At 38.2% G+C, this 16,495-nt stretch overlaps 1 protein-coding gene across 1 annotated transcript in view; it reads left to right on the top strand.

Annotated features, from left to right (window-relative positions):
- Positions 1–16,495, top strand: part of man2a1 (mannosidase, alpha, class 2A, member 1) — a 113,178-nt gene that overhangs the window by 92,406 nt on the left and 4,277 nt on the right. Inside the window, exons 18-21 of the mRNA XM_064307584.1 lie at positions 5,331–5,472; positions 7,205–7,338; positions 11,138–11,329; positions 14,832–14,945. Of these exons, the coding sequence (XP_064163654.1) occupies positions 5,331–5,472; positions 7,205–7,338; positions 11,138–11,329; positions 14,832–14,945 (582 nt within the window). The remainder of the gene's footprint in view (positions 1–5,330; positions 5,473–7,204; positions 7,339–11,137; positions 11,330–14,831; positions 14,946–16,495) is intronic.

Raw genomic sequence — 16,495 nt, 5'->3', positions numbered from 1 at the left:
AACTTAATGGTATGTGGAGCATCAGTGTTAAAAATATAATTTGGCTCTGCCAAATAACATTATGGTTAAGTGAGTGATAACCACAATTTTACTGTGTTTTCAGATGTAGTGAAACCATTTTTTTTGTGGAATATATTCTCTGGAATCTGAGTTTACGAGTATATGGGGTATTTGTTGTGGGGATCCACTAAAGGGAAGATAGTGGGCATGAAACTATCTGCTTGTGATCTAGTGCTGGACATGGGGTTTTGTGCCAGGTTCTCTGCTGAGGAAGCAGTTTTGCTAATGGTGTGCTTTGAAACCTGGTAGAACTGTATTGTTTGAAACAAAGGGACCATAGAAATGGCTCCATTACACCCATACAATAGCAGAAAATATTCAGCAAGATGTGTCGGCCATGAATTAGACGAAGATAAAATATCACTCCCGTGGTGGGCCTATGTTTGATTCTGATCTGAGTTAACTAATTTGTGTTTATGCACACATTTTCTCTACATCATTTCACACCATAATGTGTAATCATAATTTAGCGCAATTGGGGGAAAACGTGGAACCGTGATTTTGTTCTTTCTTCGTTTTGAAATCATTCCTAGACATTTCAGTTTTGGGCGGCGCATTTTCATTTGATAGTGGCCGGAACTCAGCCAGGTCAAATCAGAGGTTTGTCCCTCCTACTAATCAAAAAGTTGAATCGCAGTGCTGATGGTGGCTCCTGCAGAAAAAAATGCCTGTCCCACAGGTTAAAAAACAGCGGTTATCTGGCTGGCAGTGTGTGATTAGGTGACAAGTTGAAGCTTTGATTAAACTCCAGCCCTCGTTCCCTCAGCAATCTAAATACTTGTAGTGCCTTTCTTGGTACAGAGGAGTTGCATCTTAACTGAAAGGGCTTATGGATATGCTTTTAACCTCTTGTTGAATAAATATAATGCACTGGAACAGTAAGCAACATGAATCCTGTAGTCTGAATGCCTTAGAACTACTTACATATTCTCTTCTGGAAAGTGTGTAAAAGCCCAATTAGATATTATAGTTTGTCTCCATAATAAGCTCTCTTCATCACAGGCTCCTAAATACAGTGCATGGCAAACGCAATGTTTTTCACTCAGTGGTTTGTCTGATGAAATGGAATTCCAGCTCATGCAGCATCACAGTAGGCACAAAAAGGACACACAATGGCCAAACACTGCTTTGTTTTTAGCTTTCTGAGTTGTTTTATTTGATTGCTGCAGGTGCATTTTTGTGATGCATTCACCTGATGGTGAAAGAAAATTAAATGTATTCTAGAAGCTCTGCATTGAACTAGAGGAAATTACCTTTTCCTTTGAGGAAATCAACAAAGAAAGGATAAGAAAACTGAACATTATTAACCCCTTATGTTGAGCCGGCCTGGTTTATTTGCATTTATTCTGTTGTTTTTTTTTTAAATTTAATTTTAAATCTTGACACACAATATACCATTTAAAAGAGTTAAAAATCAGGGTTCTCTCTCTAAACTATTTTACGCTGCCAATGCTTTAGCAACAACGGTTCCTTATTTTGAAACGTGAGCAAAACAAGCTTGGGAATCCTCACCACAATAATTTTCTGTCCCAAAAACATGCTAACTCAAAGACGCATTGACAGAATGTCTATTGTTTACTTAGCAATTCTCCTGAGGAACTATAATTGTTCTACGTTTTGTTGTTGCATGTATGCCAAAAGTATTTGGTACAAAGAAATGTTATCTCCTGTTTGTATAGATTGTTTGGAATAAAACCTGCCTGCTACAGTACAAGCTTCTCTGATGAGTACTGGCCAAGCAGTCCCTCAGTATTTCCAGGGGGGGACCCACCGTGTGCCAGCAATGACTCGACCTGGAAGTTCTTCCCAGTACACAGCCAGCCAGTGGCAAGATATTATAGCTGCAAACTTCAATCAGTGGACCTCAATCAGTAGATTAGTAAACTAGCTATCTAATGTAGTTATTACAGTCTTCCAGACCTACTGCTGCTAGAGGTGGCAAGGGGAGAGCAAGGAAAGGTAGGTGGAGAGGGGATGAGGGGGAGAGGTAGAGGTAGAGGTGGGGGGGTGACAGGCAGGGGGGAAAGCAAGCTGAATTCTGTGAAACTCCACTAGCACATCATATGCAATATATATTATTTTATACCTCTAAGCATCTATAATATCATTTGGTTTCCAAGTGTCTTTTTGGAGTCTCCAAATGGCCTTTTTGGAAACCCACCTGGACATAACAATGGAATGCTTTTTAGTGATATTGTCATCAAATTTAAACCAGGATTTGTCCAGTGTTGTGGCTGTGGCTCCATTGTGTTTCTAAACCCACCAGGCACACCCACAAGAATATGTATCCATTAAAAAAAACATCTTTTAGGTGAGAAAATAACTTCCACTTCCACTGTGTTTGAGCTTCTGTTTCTGACTCTTGGAAAACAAACTCCTTTCAGAAGAGACCAGGATTATGCATGTAGTCAAATGGGTTTAATAATACTAACCATTTTACTTTGGGTACATCATTTTCAGACGTGTGTTTAAAAATGGGCGTGATACAGAAGGGGTTAAGGTTCCTCATTTCATATTTGAAGTTGTGAATTATTGCATTTACTGTAAGCAGGGCAGTGAAAATATTTTTGTACGATTGTGTTTTTTATTTCTATCATTTTGTTGCTAGAGTCAATACCTCAAAAGATGAAAAACACAAATGCATTTCCACTTTGTCACTATATAGTGTTAATGATTTTTAATATTCTCTACATTTTATAATTTTTTGCTCCAGCACCAGTAGGCACCGTATGTGGGTGTGGTTAAACTACTGTTGCACCATTAAAGCTGTAACTTTTTGCTAATGCAGCAAAGTTTGTTGTGATGGTGCATTGAATTTAATTTCAAACACAGCATGTATTTAACAGTAAGTCTGTGGAAAAAAAGAGATTCATGTGCTCTTGTGCTTTCTATTACTGTTAATGGTTAGTGTTAATGGTTGAATTTAAGTTGTGCTGACAAACTCTTGAGCTTTCTCTGACTAGGTCCAGCCAGAGAGCTTTTTCTGACTAGATCCAGCCTAATCCAGGTCCTAAGGGTGTTGGCTGCAGCGAGGGGGGACTGTTTCAGTGGCACCACTTCTTTCAGTCCCATTAGTGCTGTCAATAAAAAAATATAGGATAGAGCTCTCAACCTTTACCATCTGTTGGGAATTGGCTTCCTTACACTTGACCTCAAGGACAGCAAGCGGCTGGGCAAGGGTTGCGTCAGAAACAACAAGCAACTAACTGGAATGACCTACTGCTACACCTTGTGCATGGGCTTTATTTCAAGATGTGTCTGTAAATATGTAGCCCAACAGACATATTTGAGTCATCCTGACGTCCTGGACGCTAGAGAGGGAATCGCTTAATTCTGAACAATTCAGAGCACATCTGTCTTCTGCTGTAGCTGGACTTACAAGACAGTTTGTCAGGAATACAAACATGTGCCTTCAGGGCACTGTTGTTCTGTTCATTTGTGAGTCACCGTAGGGGAACTGTATCTCACCAACACGGAGGAGCATGCTCAGTTTTAACAGGCCGCTGGTGTGGATCCATGTGGTGAGGATTCACACAGAGCAGTGGACGTGGATGGGGTAGCATCTCTGTGTGAGTCTTGTCATCAAAATAGGGCTCTGTTTTGTCAATATCCATCCCCAGTAAAAAGGTTTTATTTCTGAGATACAGAGCAGAAATCAAATCGAATCCACAAAGGGGGGTGTGTACAACGCTGTGTGCATTTCTAGCTTCCTGTGTGGCCCAAATCCTGGACACTATAGTCAGCATGTCATATAGTGGTTGGGGCAAGACTTATAAGTAAATGAGGTCACAGGGTCATAAATCATAAGAACCCTTTGAACCAACAGTTACCATTTCTGTTTCTCTCGTAGGTCCTTTTATGTCCTAACTGTTTGTCTTTTATTGACCCCGTCCATGCAAAAAAAAATTCTCTCTGGGATAATAAAGATTGACTTGATTTTTCTTGTGACAGATGGCTATCAGTAGGTGGGTTCAAGTCTTTCACATTATATCCTAAAATGGAAAAAAGTGAGCAGGTCTCAGTGAAGCATGTGTTCATTATATTTCTCAAACCGGCTGAGGATCGGTGTTCTGAAAAGCTGCCCTGATGTTAATATGGTTTCTGTTTTTACATCTGAATATGTAACAGGTAGAATGCCACCAAAGAGAGGCCTGCCACTTACAATATGTTGCTTTTTTTTTTACCTTGTAAACTGCACGTTGGAGATGACTGCTCAGTGACTGGTCTGGAACAGAGATGGCAGTGCTTCTCTCACCATGTTATTTTATTAACCCATGGCTGTACCTTCGGCTTTTCTGTTGTGTCGGCATAAGTTAGAGTTTGTCATGAGGTTGTACATTTAGACCCAACAGTAAAATGCATTTAAGTCCAGCAAGACAATGGAAAATCACTGCAAACCCAAGCTTTACTGTTCTGCGTGGTTCTGGTTCTAGTCGAGGAGAAGTTGCTGATTTCAATCAGGGATTCTGGTTCAAACAAAGCATTTTCCACTCAGTTATACTTTGTTGTACTGAAATACTGTATAATGCGTTGTTTCTCTTTCCAGCTTAGGATTTTTTCAGACAGATAAAACATGAAAATTTTTGTATTCACAACTATAAATTTCAGTTACACACATGAGAGCATAGGGGTCTGACACTTCTACAGCAAATGGCAAAACAACATGATGTGGAGTGAGATAATATTGTAGTGTTGTGGGCAGCACAGATAAATCCATTTTGAAATATCAGCATCTCAAGGATTTATTTTGTTTCAAGTTGCTTTGAAACTTGAATTTTAAAAAAAGACTGAAAAAAAGTTTTGCAGGGCCTTTTCTGTTTGTACTTTTTTCTTCTTTCTTGCAGCAAGATCCATTTTGAAACAAAAAACGAATGGCGAAGGATAATCCCCAAAAATGAGATTGTTAAAATGCATGAACACGAAAAAAGAGTAACAGGATTAGTTACAGGTCTATAGGAAAACATGCTTGGGAGCCAACATTAGCAGCGATCTGATTTGTTGCTAAGTCTGTGGAAAGAGTATTTCTCCAAAACACTCATTTGCAAGTTGTTGGCTTTCTGGACTTGCTTTGAGGGATTAAAGGAGATTTACTGTAATCAATGTTAATTAGTTTCTTTCAGCAAAAAGTTGTATCATGCAAATTTGAAGAACGTCACATGTGAACTTCACAGCCTTTTTCCCCTTTTAAAGTTAAGATAAGGCACATCTGGTTCATGCCATTAAATGCACAACCATATTTATTTATTTTTATTTTTTGTTTCTAATTACAGATACAGCCCAGAAAAACAATGGCAAAGCTGCCACTTCAAGCAAATTTCTACCCGATGACCACAATGGCATACATCCAGGACCCCAATGCTCGACTAACCCTGCTCTCTGGCCAGTCCCTCGGAGTGGCCAGCTTAAAAAGTGGTGAGCACCGGCTTTCAAGCACCGCCTTCTTAAGCACAGTCTGTTCGCTGCACTTACCAAACATTTGGCATTTGCTTCTGACCCAGTGCTCCTTACACTTTCGAGCTCCAGATTTCAGGCCAGGTACTGTCGGTCTGGTTCAAAATCTGATTTTAAACTCCGGGGCTAGACATTAACATTTTGGGCTTAGATCGTTTGAAATAGAAAATGTCCTATTTAAAAAAAACATCCAGTTTTACAGTTATGATTTAATAAATATGACAATACATACAAAATACAAAGTAAGCAGACGCGTGCGTGTGCGTCCTTGCGTGCGTGCATGTTTATGAGCAAGCAGGCGAGAGAGAGAGAGGGAGAGGGGATGCTTCTCTGGCACTTAGAGGCTGGCGGTACATCTGTCTGGGTATCGTCTTGTGCTTCTTCAGCTCGGCTAATGCGGCCATTCTTTTTCTCTAATTTGATGCAAGTGGAGCCACTCAAAGCCAAAATACTAGCATGTGTTTAACTCTATGGTATTTTAGCTTCCAAAAAAATAGGTCAGTGATCCCATCTACACAAATTATTTTGTTATACATCTTCGCCTGTTCCTTGTGGAAGCACCTAAAGATGACTGCATATTTACATTTAAAAAAATTATTTGACAACATTCAGCCCATTTTTTCTTCTTATCCTCCATAATTAAATGGGTTGAATAATTAAAACACCTGTTTAAAAAGACATTAAAATGTACTTAATGCAATTATTAAATTATATTTCACCATTATAATGCAGGCAGTATGATCATTATAAGGGAAGCTGTCTTGCGTTCATATTGTAGAAGCACCCTTTGAGTATTTAAGGTTAATATGAGAAAATGTGGACCCATCAACATTTCTAGCGATCCGTACATATTCACAGTTGTAATCCAAGTTGCAGGAAACAAAACAGCAATTAGGAAAGTTAAGTTGGAAACCATGATGTGATATCAGAACAGTTGCAATTAATCATCACAATTAAGGAATTCTGGGCGTGTTGCAAGTCTAAAAGTTAATATTGTAAACGAGACCTTTTACAATATTAACTTTTAGACTTGCAACACACTCGGAGTTCATTAATTGTTGCGTTTTCAAGTCTAAAAGTTAATATTGTAGGCCAGGCACTCCTGAGAAGATTCACCACTGTCCCAAGTGTTCTCCATTTGGAGATAATGGCTCTATGTGGCTCACAGAGCCTTAGAAATGATTTTGTAACCCTTTCCAGACTGATAGATTTCAACAACATTGTTTTTCTAATCTCTTCTGGAATTTCTTTTGATTGTGGCATAGTGTGCTTGTAGAAACTTTGTAGTGACTAATTCATTCTGGTGGTATGGTTCAGTATGAGTGAGGTTCAGTTCAACAGGGCTGGCTGCAATCAAGGCTGGCTGTGTTCAATCAACTGAACCTAATTTTCTATTAAATTTTCAAGAAATTACTTTTTCACTTGATTGATATGGGTGTTTGATAACTCATTAAATATTGGGTAGCTTGACATAGGTCATGTGTCCACAAAACAATTTTAAGTCATGTTCATAATTAAACTAATGAACCCATCTACATTAATGGTGAGTAACAAAACATTTAAATGATACCTTTATGGTGAGGTCACCCTTTTAAAATCCTAAGATCTAGTAACAGTATTGGGTTTTAGCAGTGCCCTGTATTATCTGGCAAAGCTCCAGTAATGAGTGCACCTCTCTCACCTCTCCCCACAGGGCAGGTGGAGGTCATCATGGATCGGCGACTGATGCAAGATGATAATCGAGGACTGGGCCAGGGCGTCCAAGACAACAAGATCACAGCAAACTTATTCCGTCTCCTCCTGGAAAAGCGAAACCAGCTGGACGAGGTAGCGCTTACAGTGCCCTAAGCCAGCTGACATGGGAGCTAAAGGAGGAACTGTAGCCACAAACCGTACCACAAATTAAACCACAGATTGTCATTGACACGTCACAGTCAATATAGAATTTCCACACACATTCGAAATGAACACAAAGTCATTCCTCACCTAAGGACAGAAAATGAAATGATTGAAGTTTAATGACACAGGCCTGCATTCAGTCAGAATTTGTCTTTGTTACAAATGTCTGTTACAAATGTTTGCCAAATTAATTTTGGTCACAGAACTCACCAAAAGGTATTTGAGCAGGAAAAAAAAATCACTATGCATTTCACTACAAGTCAAAGTTAAGGAAAAATTTTTATGTAGTCCAGGCCACAAAGTTTATTATTTTCTAGTTTTATAAAATGTTTTAAAGCCGTAAATCCAGTTTCAATTCATATTTAAAATAACAGTCCAGGTTTTATGTAGGTTTCTCTTGATATTTTTAAAAAATGTATTTTATTTATCCTTTATTTTGCCAGGAAACCCCATTGAGATCAGCATCTCTTTTTCAAGGGGGACCTGACATACACACAGTAACAATCATAATGACAAGACATGGAAGACAATGTCACCATGACAAGTCACCATTTCAAAGTCACTTTGAAGGGTTAAGTTATTTTGCAAATGTGGTAAATGGAATGATTTGTTGATCAAAAGCAAAAAGAATGTATGACATAGAACCTGAAATGAATCTAAAAGCATTTGCATTATCTGTATTTTATATATTAAGCACTTTCATTATTCAGTGGACATGCTAATCTTGGCTGACTTAGAAGGCATGGATTTTTTAAGATGTGTGATGCATTTACATAGACAGGCATTTATGAAAGCCATTAGGTTAAGCACCATGCTGTAGAATGATAGTTCTCACAGCATTCAACCCTTCCCAACTCCTGGTAACAAGTAAGAGGAATGAGATCATATGAAATATGCTTTGATTTATCTTCAGAGATCACATTTCTATGGTTATTTGAGTTTAGGTGCATGCACACAACATAAAAAAAACTTTAATGGTGGTATAAAAAGTAAGAATGCAAAACGCATCATTCACTCAGCAGTGAGTCAAAAAGGCAATGCAAAACCAGCTGTGTACATGAGTATTACATTTTTCCCTACGTTTACTGGTGTAGGCAGAATACACACCCAGACATAACATTATTCACTGGGATAGCCAGATTACATAACTGGAGAAAATTAAATGTATAGTGATATAGAGTCCTTCTAGAGGTCATTCCCATTTGGTAAAGAATTTATATGGTATGGACTTTTTTATTTTTTACTTTAAATGACTTAAACTTAAAAAAAATGTAAATGTCTGTAAACATAAGGGGCTGTGTCTATTATAAAATGTGATATATGTAGCCCAGAGAAGACAACTGTTACCCTATAACAGTAAAGCCAAAAACATGCTTTATCAATTTCTAGTGGATATGTAAGAAAGGCTTTCCACATTGAGGTTAACCGTCAGATCACAGTGCAGCAGTTATATAGTTGTTTCACACACAGTTTTTCAATTAAACCTTTGCCGAGTTCTCATGTGCTGCAGAGTTTAACATATCCACTTTAAACTTGCCCTGTAATTCCTAAGACATTATTGATTTTAAAACTGAAAGCAAGACAATTAGCAGTAGAATTAGCAATATCCAGGAGAAAACACTTGATAACATGGTATGAAGAAGTCAGATAGGAGGTTTAGTGCTGATTATATTAAATGTATCCTGATTACTTTGGCACCCAACTAAAACCAAGGCCATTAAATTGCCTTAGCTAAACAAGTTTTGTGATTGCCAGTCGGTGAAAATTGGAATTTGAAGATTTATTTTTCATTAAGGTTTATTGATGGACTTTAGTTCCATAGATTTTATTGGCAATTGTTTTTCCCCAGGTAATTCATTACTTTCATTGAGAGCTCTGTTGTCTGGTTTAGGAATGATTGGTTTTAAAGTGATCTGAGCAATTCCTGTGAGTAATTAATGTGCTCATTCCAAGTTCTCATAGCTTTGTTCTCATACTGAAAAATACCACATCCACGTCTCTGACAAAAATCATTCCATTATCCTCATGTTGTTTAATTTTTTCACATTTTATTTTGTGAACAATCATCCAAAAAATAAGTTGTCCTTGTTCAGGCAGAAAACATTTAATTTAGAATCTAAATTGTGCAAAGAACTATTATAATGCTTTAATTGTTAAAAGGTAAACTTCACTGGATGTAACATTGGAAAACCTTTAATTACAGGAAACAATGAGGATTCCTCTGATTATTCATGCACATTATGGGTGTTTTCCCCATTGTTCCCAGCTCACAAAAGAAAATTCCCTACAAAGCAGCATCACAAGAAGTAAAAATGCCATAAATAGAAATTCCTGCTGTTCAATTTCATATCCATTCATCCAATATTGAATGATGATAAAAAAGTGTTTTTATTTATTTACTTGCACACAAAAACTTGTCTGCCCTTGCTTATACAACTAATTAGCGAGGTAGCAGATTTAAAACTGCCAAACATCTTTGCTAATCCTAGCCAAACATGCCAGGAACCAATTAGGGAAGTATGAGGCATCCATTCCAGAATGCAACCACAGTGTGAATGGCACAAATATACACATACCAAAACTGTATAGCACATGACCAGATCCAATCCCAGATTTCTATTCCCACTGTCCTAATCATGAATGATGGAGAAACAGGTAATGATAGCAATTTAGCAAAGCAACACTGGATAATACAGTATTATTAGTGGCTGTCTTATGTTTGATTGAGAAATGAAGAGCTTAATCCAGCTGCTCTAGCATCACTTTGAAGTTGTTTAGCACAGGTATATATTTCACTGAACATTATAAAGAACATTGGGGACTGAGAGGTTCTGACCATTAGCCCCCTCATACGCCAGTGCCAGTGTGCCATCTGCTAAGTTATGGATTGGTGGGTCATACCCCATGGACTTAGATACAATTGCACACAGCAACACAATAATGCACTGAATTTTGTTCGTTATGCTTTTTATTCTTCTTCTTCTTCCTCTTCATCTTCATGTGTTTTCTATAATTTCACATGAAATCCCTGCATTCTTTGTTTTGTGGCTTTGATGGCTAGCATGACTACTCGGCAAGTTGTAATCTCCAGATTTCAGTTTAATTTTCTTAAACTACAAATAGGTTGGTGCAGCCTGCCATAAATCCAAATCTAGCTAGTTTCCAGGAAGTTGATTCAAATTAAATATTGAAGCGTGGCTAGGTGGCCAGTGACATCATTAACCTTCATTAGGTTACATTAACTGGATGGCTACTTAGCTGGATTTAAAATGATATAATAACTGTATATATTTATAACTAGCCGTCTACTTACTGCTAGTCGTTTCCCCTCCCTGCCCACAATGGTTAGCAAAATAGCCTAATACATTTCTGCATGTAAGAAGGGTGGCTTCCTATATCAGTCTAAAAGGACAATGATATCAATTCCCACAAAATGGAATGCAAACAAAACATCATTACATGGATAAAAATCACTAGTTACAAGATTGCATTCTCTGGCAAGATGATGAAATGCAGGGTCAAGTTACAAGTTTTGTTGTATCTTGGCATCATATTCATATCAGTAATTTGATGCACAGAAACAATTTTAGGAGTTTCTACAGATGCATTGAGTATCAATTTTTGTGTTGAAACCTTTTTTTTTGTTGATAAAATGTGATTATTGGTCTATTTTTTGTTGAACAAGATGGGTTGCCTTTAACATTCATTTATTCTCCTTATGTGCCAGAGAGAAAAGGCCCAGCCTGTGAGCTACCCCTCCTTGTTGAGCCACATCTCCTCCATGTACCTGAACCACCCTCTCATTCCTATGGCTGTCAGCCTGGATTTTGAGTCCATCTCCCTGTCACCCTTCAGCCCGCTTGCATCATCCTTGCCCTGCGATGTTCACCTGGTCAACCTGCGCACCATCCAGTCCATGGTAAGGCCAAGTACTCTCTGCATCATCAGCTTGCTGTGGTGCTGTGCTCTGTCGGGTCCACAGCTCTGTGGGAATTCAGAGCCCTGTATACTTCCAAAGATAAAGATCTGACCCTTTCCAGTGTAACAAAGTTTTTAAAAAAAGAATAACATATATAACTTAGGTATAATGCCCCCAGGTTAGCCTGAACAGTGGAATCTGCCAACCTTTTGTGAGGATATTTCCTTGCAGAATTCCTGATCAGATGATTCTTCAGAATTGTAACAAGTGCTCTGCTTATCGAGTCACTCTCGTTTACATCGATATCAGTTCAGTAAACACTGTATTTATCAATTTTAGAAGTGTTTATTTCAGGTCATGTCGCGGTTTCAGTAGTTGCAGACCGTGAGCGTGAGAGAGAGGTGTATGTGAGAGCAGCGTTCTTCACCTCATTCTGACCTCCGCTCCGTGCCTCTGACGTCATCGTCACTTGGCTCATTTCCACCCGGATTGATGCATCGTCCTCTCACACTAAAGGATTCCCTAATTACTTTTGGGGTGGGGGTGGTGAATGTGCCTGCCATTTTGCTGAATTATTAATTAAAAGGGTCCACCAAAGATGCCAAGCGTAGCTGCAGTGGCCTGTTCCGCAGGGGGCCTGCAGATGAGAAACGGTTATAGAACTAAACCCCAGAAGAGGCATTTGCATGACAGAGACAAATGTTTAAGAGGAGCAGTTTTTATCCATGGACATTTGTTTTCAAGGGCCTGCAATGAGAGAGAAGGCCAAAAGCCTTCATAAAACGTACAGTTGATTTCTGCCATTACCACAGTACCAAATTTGCAAGTCAGTAATATATACTGTATTTTTTAAATCTTCACCCCACAACTGTTGAGTTTTCATAGTACAGTTGGAGTAAGTATAAAGTCTAAAGAATGCATATTAATTTCTCAGTAGCATATTATTATTATTTGTCATGTTTTATGAGTCATTAGCAATGATATTCTAATCTGGCGCCCACAGCTGATAAGTTGCCAGTCTAGTTATCATTTTTGTCAAAAAAGGCGAGCATTCAGATTGAAAAGGAACATTCATGATGCTGGGTTCCCAGTATGAACTGAGTCAGGTGTGTGATTCCCTTCCTATAAAGCTTTTAAAGTCACATTTACGTCATTGCGTCTGGCTGAGCAGCTGAAAGTAGTTTGATTTGAAGCAGTGTGAATCAGAGGTTGATTAAACTGTCTTTTTGCGAATGGAAGAACTGTATTACAAGCCGTCCACCTTTATATGTCTTTCGGGGAAAGGATGCGCATTCACCTGATTAATATAATCACCTTATTGATACGAGTAATTGTGCCAGACATGGCTATCGACATTCCCAGAACAGCAAGTGAAGATGCAAGTGCAAGTTCAAGATAACTATGTGTACCGAGAACCAGTAAAAATTCTAAATGCATTCAGCTATTAATTAGGTGCTTTTTTATTTTTTTATTTAAAATTATTTTTTAATTAGGTGCTTTTCATGTTTAGAGGGATTATTAAGCCTCTTAAGGCACATTATGTCAGCAATTGCTATGCATGCCATGATTAATAAAAGTCCCACTGTGCTTACTGTGCTGTATTGCAAACAATTTCTTAAAAAGAGGTAACTCAATTTTTTAACTGGTCAAATTAAAGACTTCGGTGAATTAATAGGCTTCTAATTAGATTTATGAACCCACGTCTACAAGTTATTGCATAATTTTTCCCTTCAACTTATTTTAAAGGTTTGGCTTGTTATTTTGTTTGTCTTTGAATTCTTGATTATCTACCAAATGGTTAGTTTTAGTGGCCGGGTGTCAACATTTTCACCAATTCGGAGCCTGTTGATTCATCTCAGTCTTTAGTTTGATTAGATAAAAAGCAGTTTTTTTACCTATGTTTATGTAATAGTTTGCAGTATAGCACTATGTGAATATGAGAATTTTATTCTTCATGGCATGCATAGCAGTTTTTGACATGATGGGGCTTCAGAGGGTAAATAAACCCTCTAAATATGAAAAGCACCTAATGAAGAAAGTCAACAGCTTGCTAGAATTTTTCTAAGGATGCTAGGGATTGCAATTGTGGTTGGGACAAAAACCAGTATACACAGTGTCCCCAGGACCAAGGTTGAGAACCACTGATCTAGACGACTGAAGTACTACAGTGATGGAAATGAAAGTCTCAGTCAGTCGTTTTCTCTTGTTGTTAGGTGCAAGGAACAGCAAGCAAGCAGGTATAGGTTCTCAGGATAGTAGTACAGTGCAGTACTGTAGTCATTGTTGTCCTGGTGGTTTTATTTTGGTGTTTTCATTAGAAACACTGTTTGAGTAGGTGGGCACTGTGCAGACGATATTTTTAATTGTAGCATTTTTGTGACAAAATATTACAGAAAAAATAAGCTAATTCTAATAACTCAAATATTTCTTCAACAATTTGAAGAAAACGTGCTTTGTGATTATATGACTAAATGTATTGTGATGGTTTTAGTACAGAGGGATCCTTGTTTTGTCCCATTTTTGGTGATAATATTTCTGATCTGATAATGAAATGTTTTAGATAGGGAAGGTTTAATCTGTTACACTTTTGTTGTGTGTCTTTATCTGGTCATTGCAGGCTGAATTTACTACATTCCAGGCAGAGAGATTAAAGAGAGGAAATACAGTGTATCTTACAGTGTATCTTTACCATTCCATACTCTGGCCCAGCATGCATCTAAATTATTCTTTTCAAAAAGTTTTAACTTTGTTGTGACACATGCTATAGGACATTAATTTGTTCTCTGTTTAATAAAGGAATTGATTTCATGCATGGCTGAGGGCAAATTTAAGAGGGTTTTGGCATCTCTCCAGAATGTGCACCCTTTTTAGATATTGCTCTGAAATAGAATTCATTTAAAGACATTTCTGCATTCACAACCAGCAACTATAAATATTTGAAACTTGCACCAGTTTGTATCAAGCATAGTGAATCCATCTGGTGTTCTTTGTTATCGCTATTAGCTAAATCTGAATAGCCGATCCCTCAACAATGGAAGCTATTAGCAGCAGAGAGCTCCGCTTGGGTATGGAGATAATAGTCCATTCCATTCCTCCAATGGAGCTGTTAAACAGCAAGGCTGTTTTTCCACCATTTTCGCATTACGCCATTGTTGTGCATGTGTTGTGCATTGTGACCCAGTCTGCACTGTCATTTCCTCTCCTCGACATTAAAAGCAGGATGGATATTGAAAATGTGGGAGTCTGGGTGGGGTGGGGTGGGGGGCAGGGGGGGGGTGGCTGTAGGGATAGATGTTGCTTATTGGTTTTACCTCATTGAACTGGAGTAACCTTTTCCTCCTCAATGATTTTCCTCCCTGCCTATCTTGGCTCATGTGGAAAATGGTCCCAAGTGCAGCTGAGTGGTGAAAGAGTGGGTCTCATAAGCGCTCCAGTGTTTGCAGTGGGAGGAAACAGTGGCGCGTTTTTACGTCTGCTGAGCCATTTCACTCTTTACCTCTAGAAGGAGGGGGCTGGCCCGTCCAATGAAGCGGCTTTGATTCTGCACAGAAGAGGGTTTGACTGTGAGTTCTCCAACAGGAACACTGGGCTACTGTGCATGACCAATCGGGGCAAGGTAAGGCGAAACACTCTCCGCACACATTCGACAGCAACAAAGCCGTTAGAGCCTCTACTTATCGTTGTTTCTGTAGTAAGAAAATGCGTACCCCAATTCCTTTGTGTTGCTTGGGTTTTTGATATATAATTATATATTATGTTATATAATTATACTTTCAGCATTTTGCTGAATTGATACTTTACGGCTTTTTACCCGTTCTCAAACTGATTGTCCAAATAAAGACAGTTATTATTATGCTGCATCTTATTAGACCTATGCATTTTGTTGTTTTCTTACTACTTATAAGGAAAATTATTATATTACCTCTAATCAAGGAACCGTAACAGCAACAATGGACCAAAAGTTTTACAGAGAGGAACGTGTAGGCATTCATGCTTCCTATATCACACGTGCCCCATTTCGATAAAAAAAACAGGAACAAGTAATGCATTGCAATATGAACATGATTTTATTCTATGAATACATATATATATATTTTTTTTTTTAACTAAAACTCTTCTTGGCTCAAGTACTCTAGCACTACCAGGTGTTATCAGACAGATATAATTTATCAGCCACTCAAGAATATTACTAGATTTTCACATTCAGTAAAACTGAGTGAACTATACAGTTGTACCCATGTAGTGCGTTGTATGCGTTCCAGTGGAATAGAGTTTCTTGGCAAATTAGTCCATAGTGTGCTCACTTCAGCATCGATTTATTGGGAATGTGACTGTTTTCTTATCTTCTTATGCCAAAGTAGGGATACAAAATTGATAAACACGTTTTTATATAATGTCAGCAATAAAACGCACAATAAGGCTACAAGGCATAATAAAATTATGTAAACCAAAAGATTAACAATAAGGCAGCAAAATTTCCTTATTGTGAATGTTCTGTGTTTTTTTTAAATGCTCAGAGGCATCCATGCACATATGTGCATGTAATACATCAGTTATAGAAATATAAAAATCACAAGAGGTTTGCTATGCGTTGTTTTGTGTGTTTTGTCATACTAAATGTAATGCTCAGTGTGGTCTAATTAGAATGGAAGCCAAACGTGAGAGTAGTTGGTGCATTCCAGTAATTTGTTGATTTTTTCTGTTCATATTCAACTGACAGTTTTCCATCTTGAGGGTCTCATTTTACTCGGAGGTAATGACTCCGTGGCATATTGATTAAGTTCACCTGGAGATAGGATAGATTTTACCCAATTTTTCTTGACACATGGCTGATAGAACCAGCACTTTGGGAGAAGAATCAAATATATTGGCTGTTTTATGGTTATTATTTTGTCAGTCACCGGCGCACCTTCAGCATTTAATGTGTTGTTTCTTGACGTGTAACTGTAGGTATGAAAGTAAAATATCAAGAGCCATTTCCGCAGCGACGACACTTTTCCTGTTGTGTTCACATATTTCCCATTCCCTTCCACTAGAATGCCAAGCTGTAACAGTATATACCACTTATTTGTCTGTGAATCCAAGTTAAAGTGATGCCCCACTTTATGCCTCTGTCCTGCCATTACAATGCACTGTGAGGCTAGAATGCCCTGACTAACATTCTGT

The sequence above is a fragment of the Anguilla rostrata genome, chromosome 14, assembly GCF_018555375.3.
Source record: "Anguilla rostrata isolate EN2019 chromosome 14, ASM1855537v3, whole genome shotgun sequence".
Classification (NCBI taxonomy): Eukaryota; Metazoa; Chordata; class Actinopteri; order Anguilliformes; family Anguillidae; genus Anguilla; species Anguilla rostrata.
The sequence above is the reverse complement of the archived record's forward strand: the minus strand, read 5'-3'. Positions and strand labels throughout refer to the sequence as shown.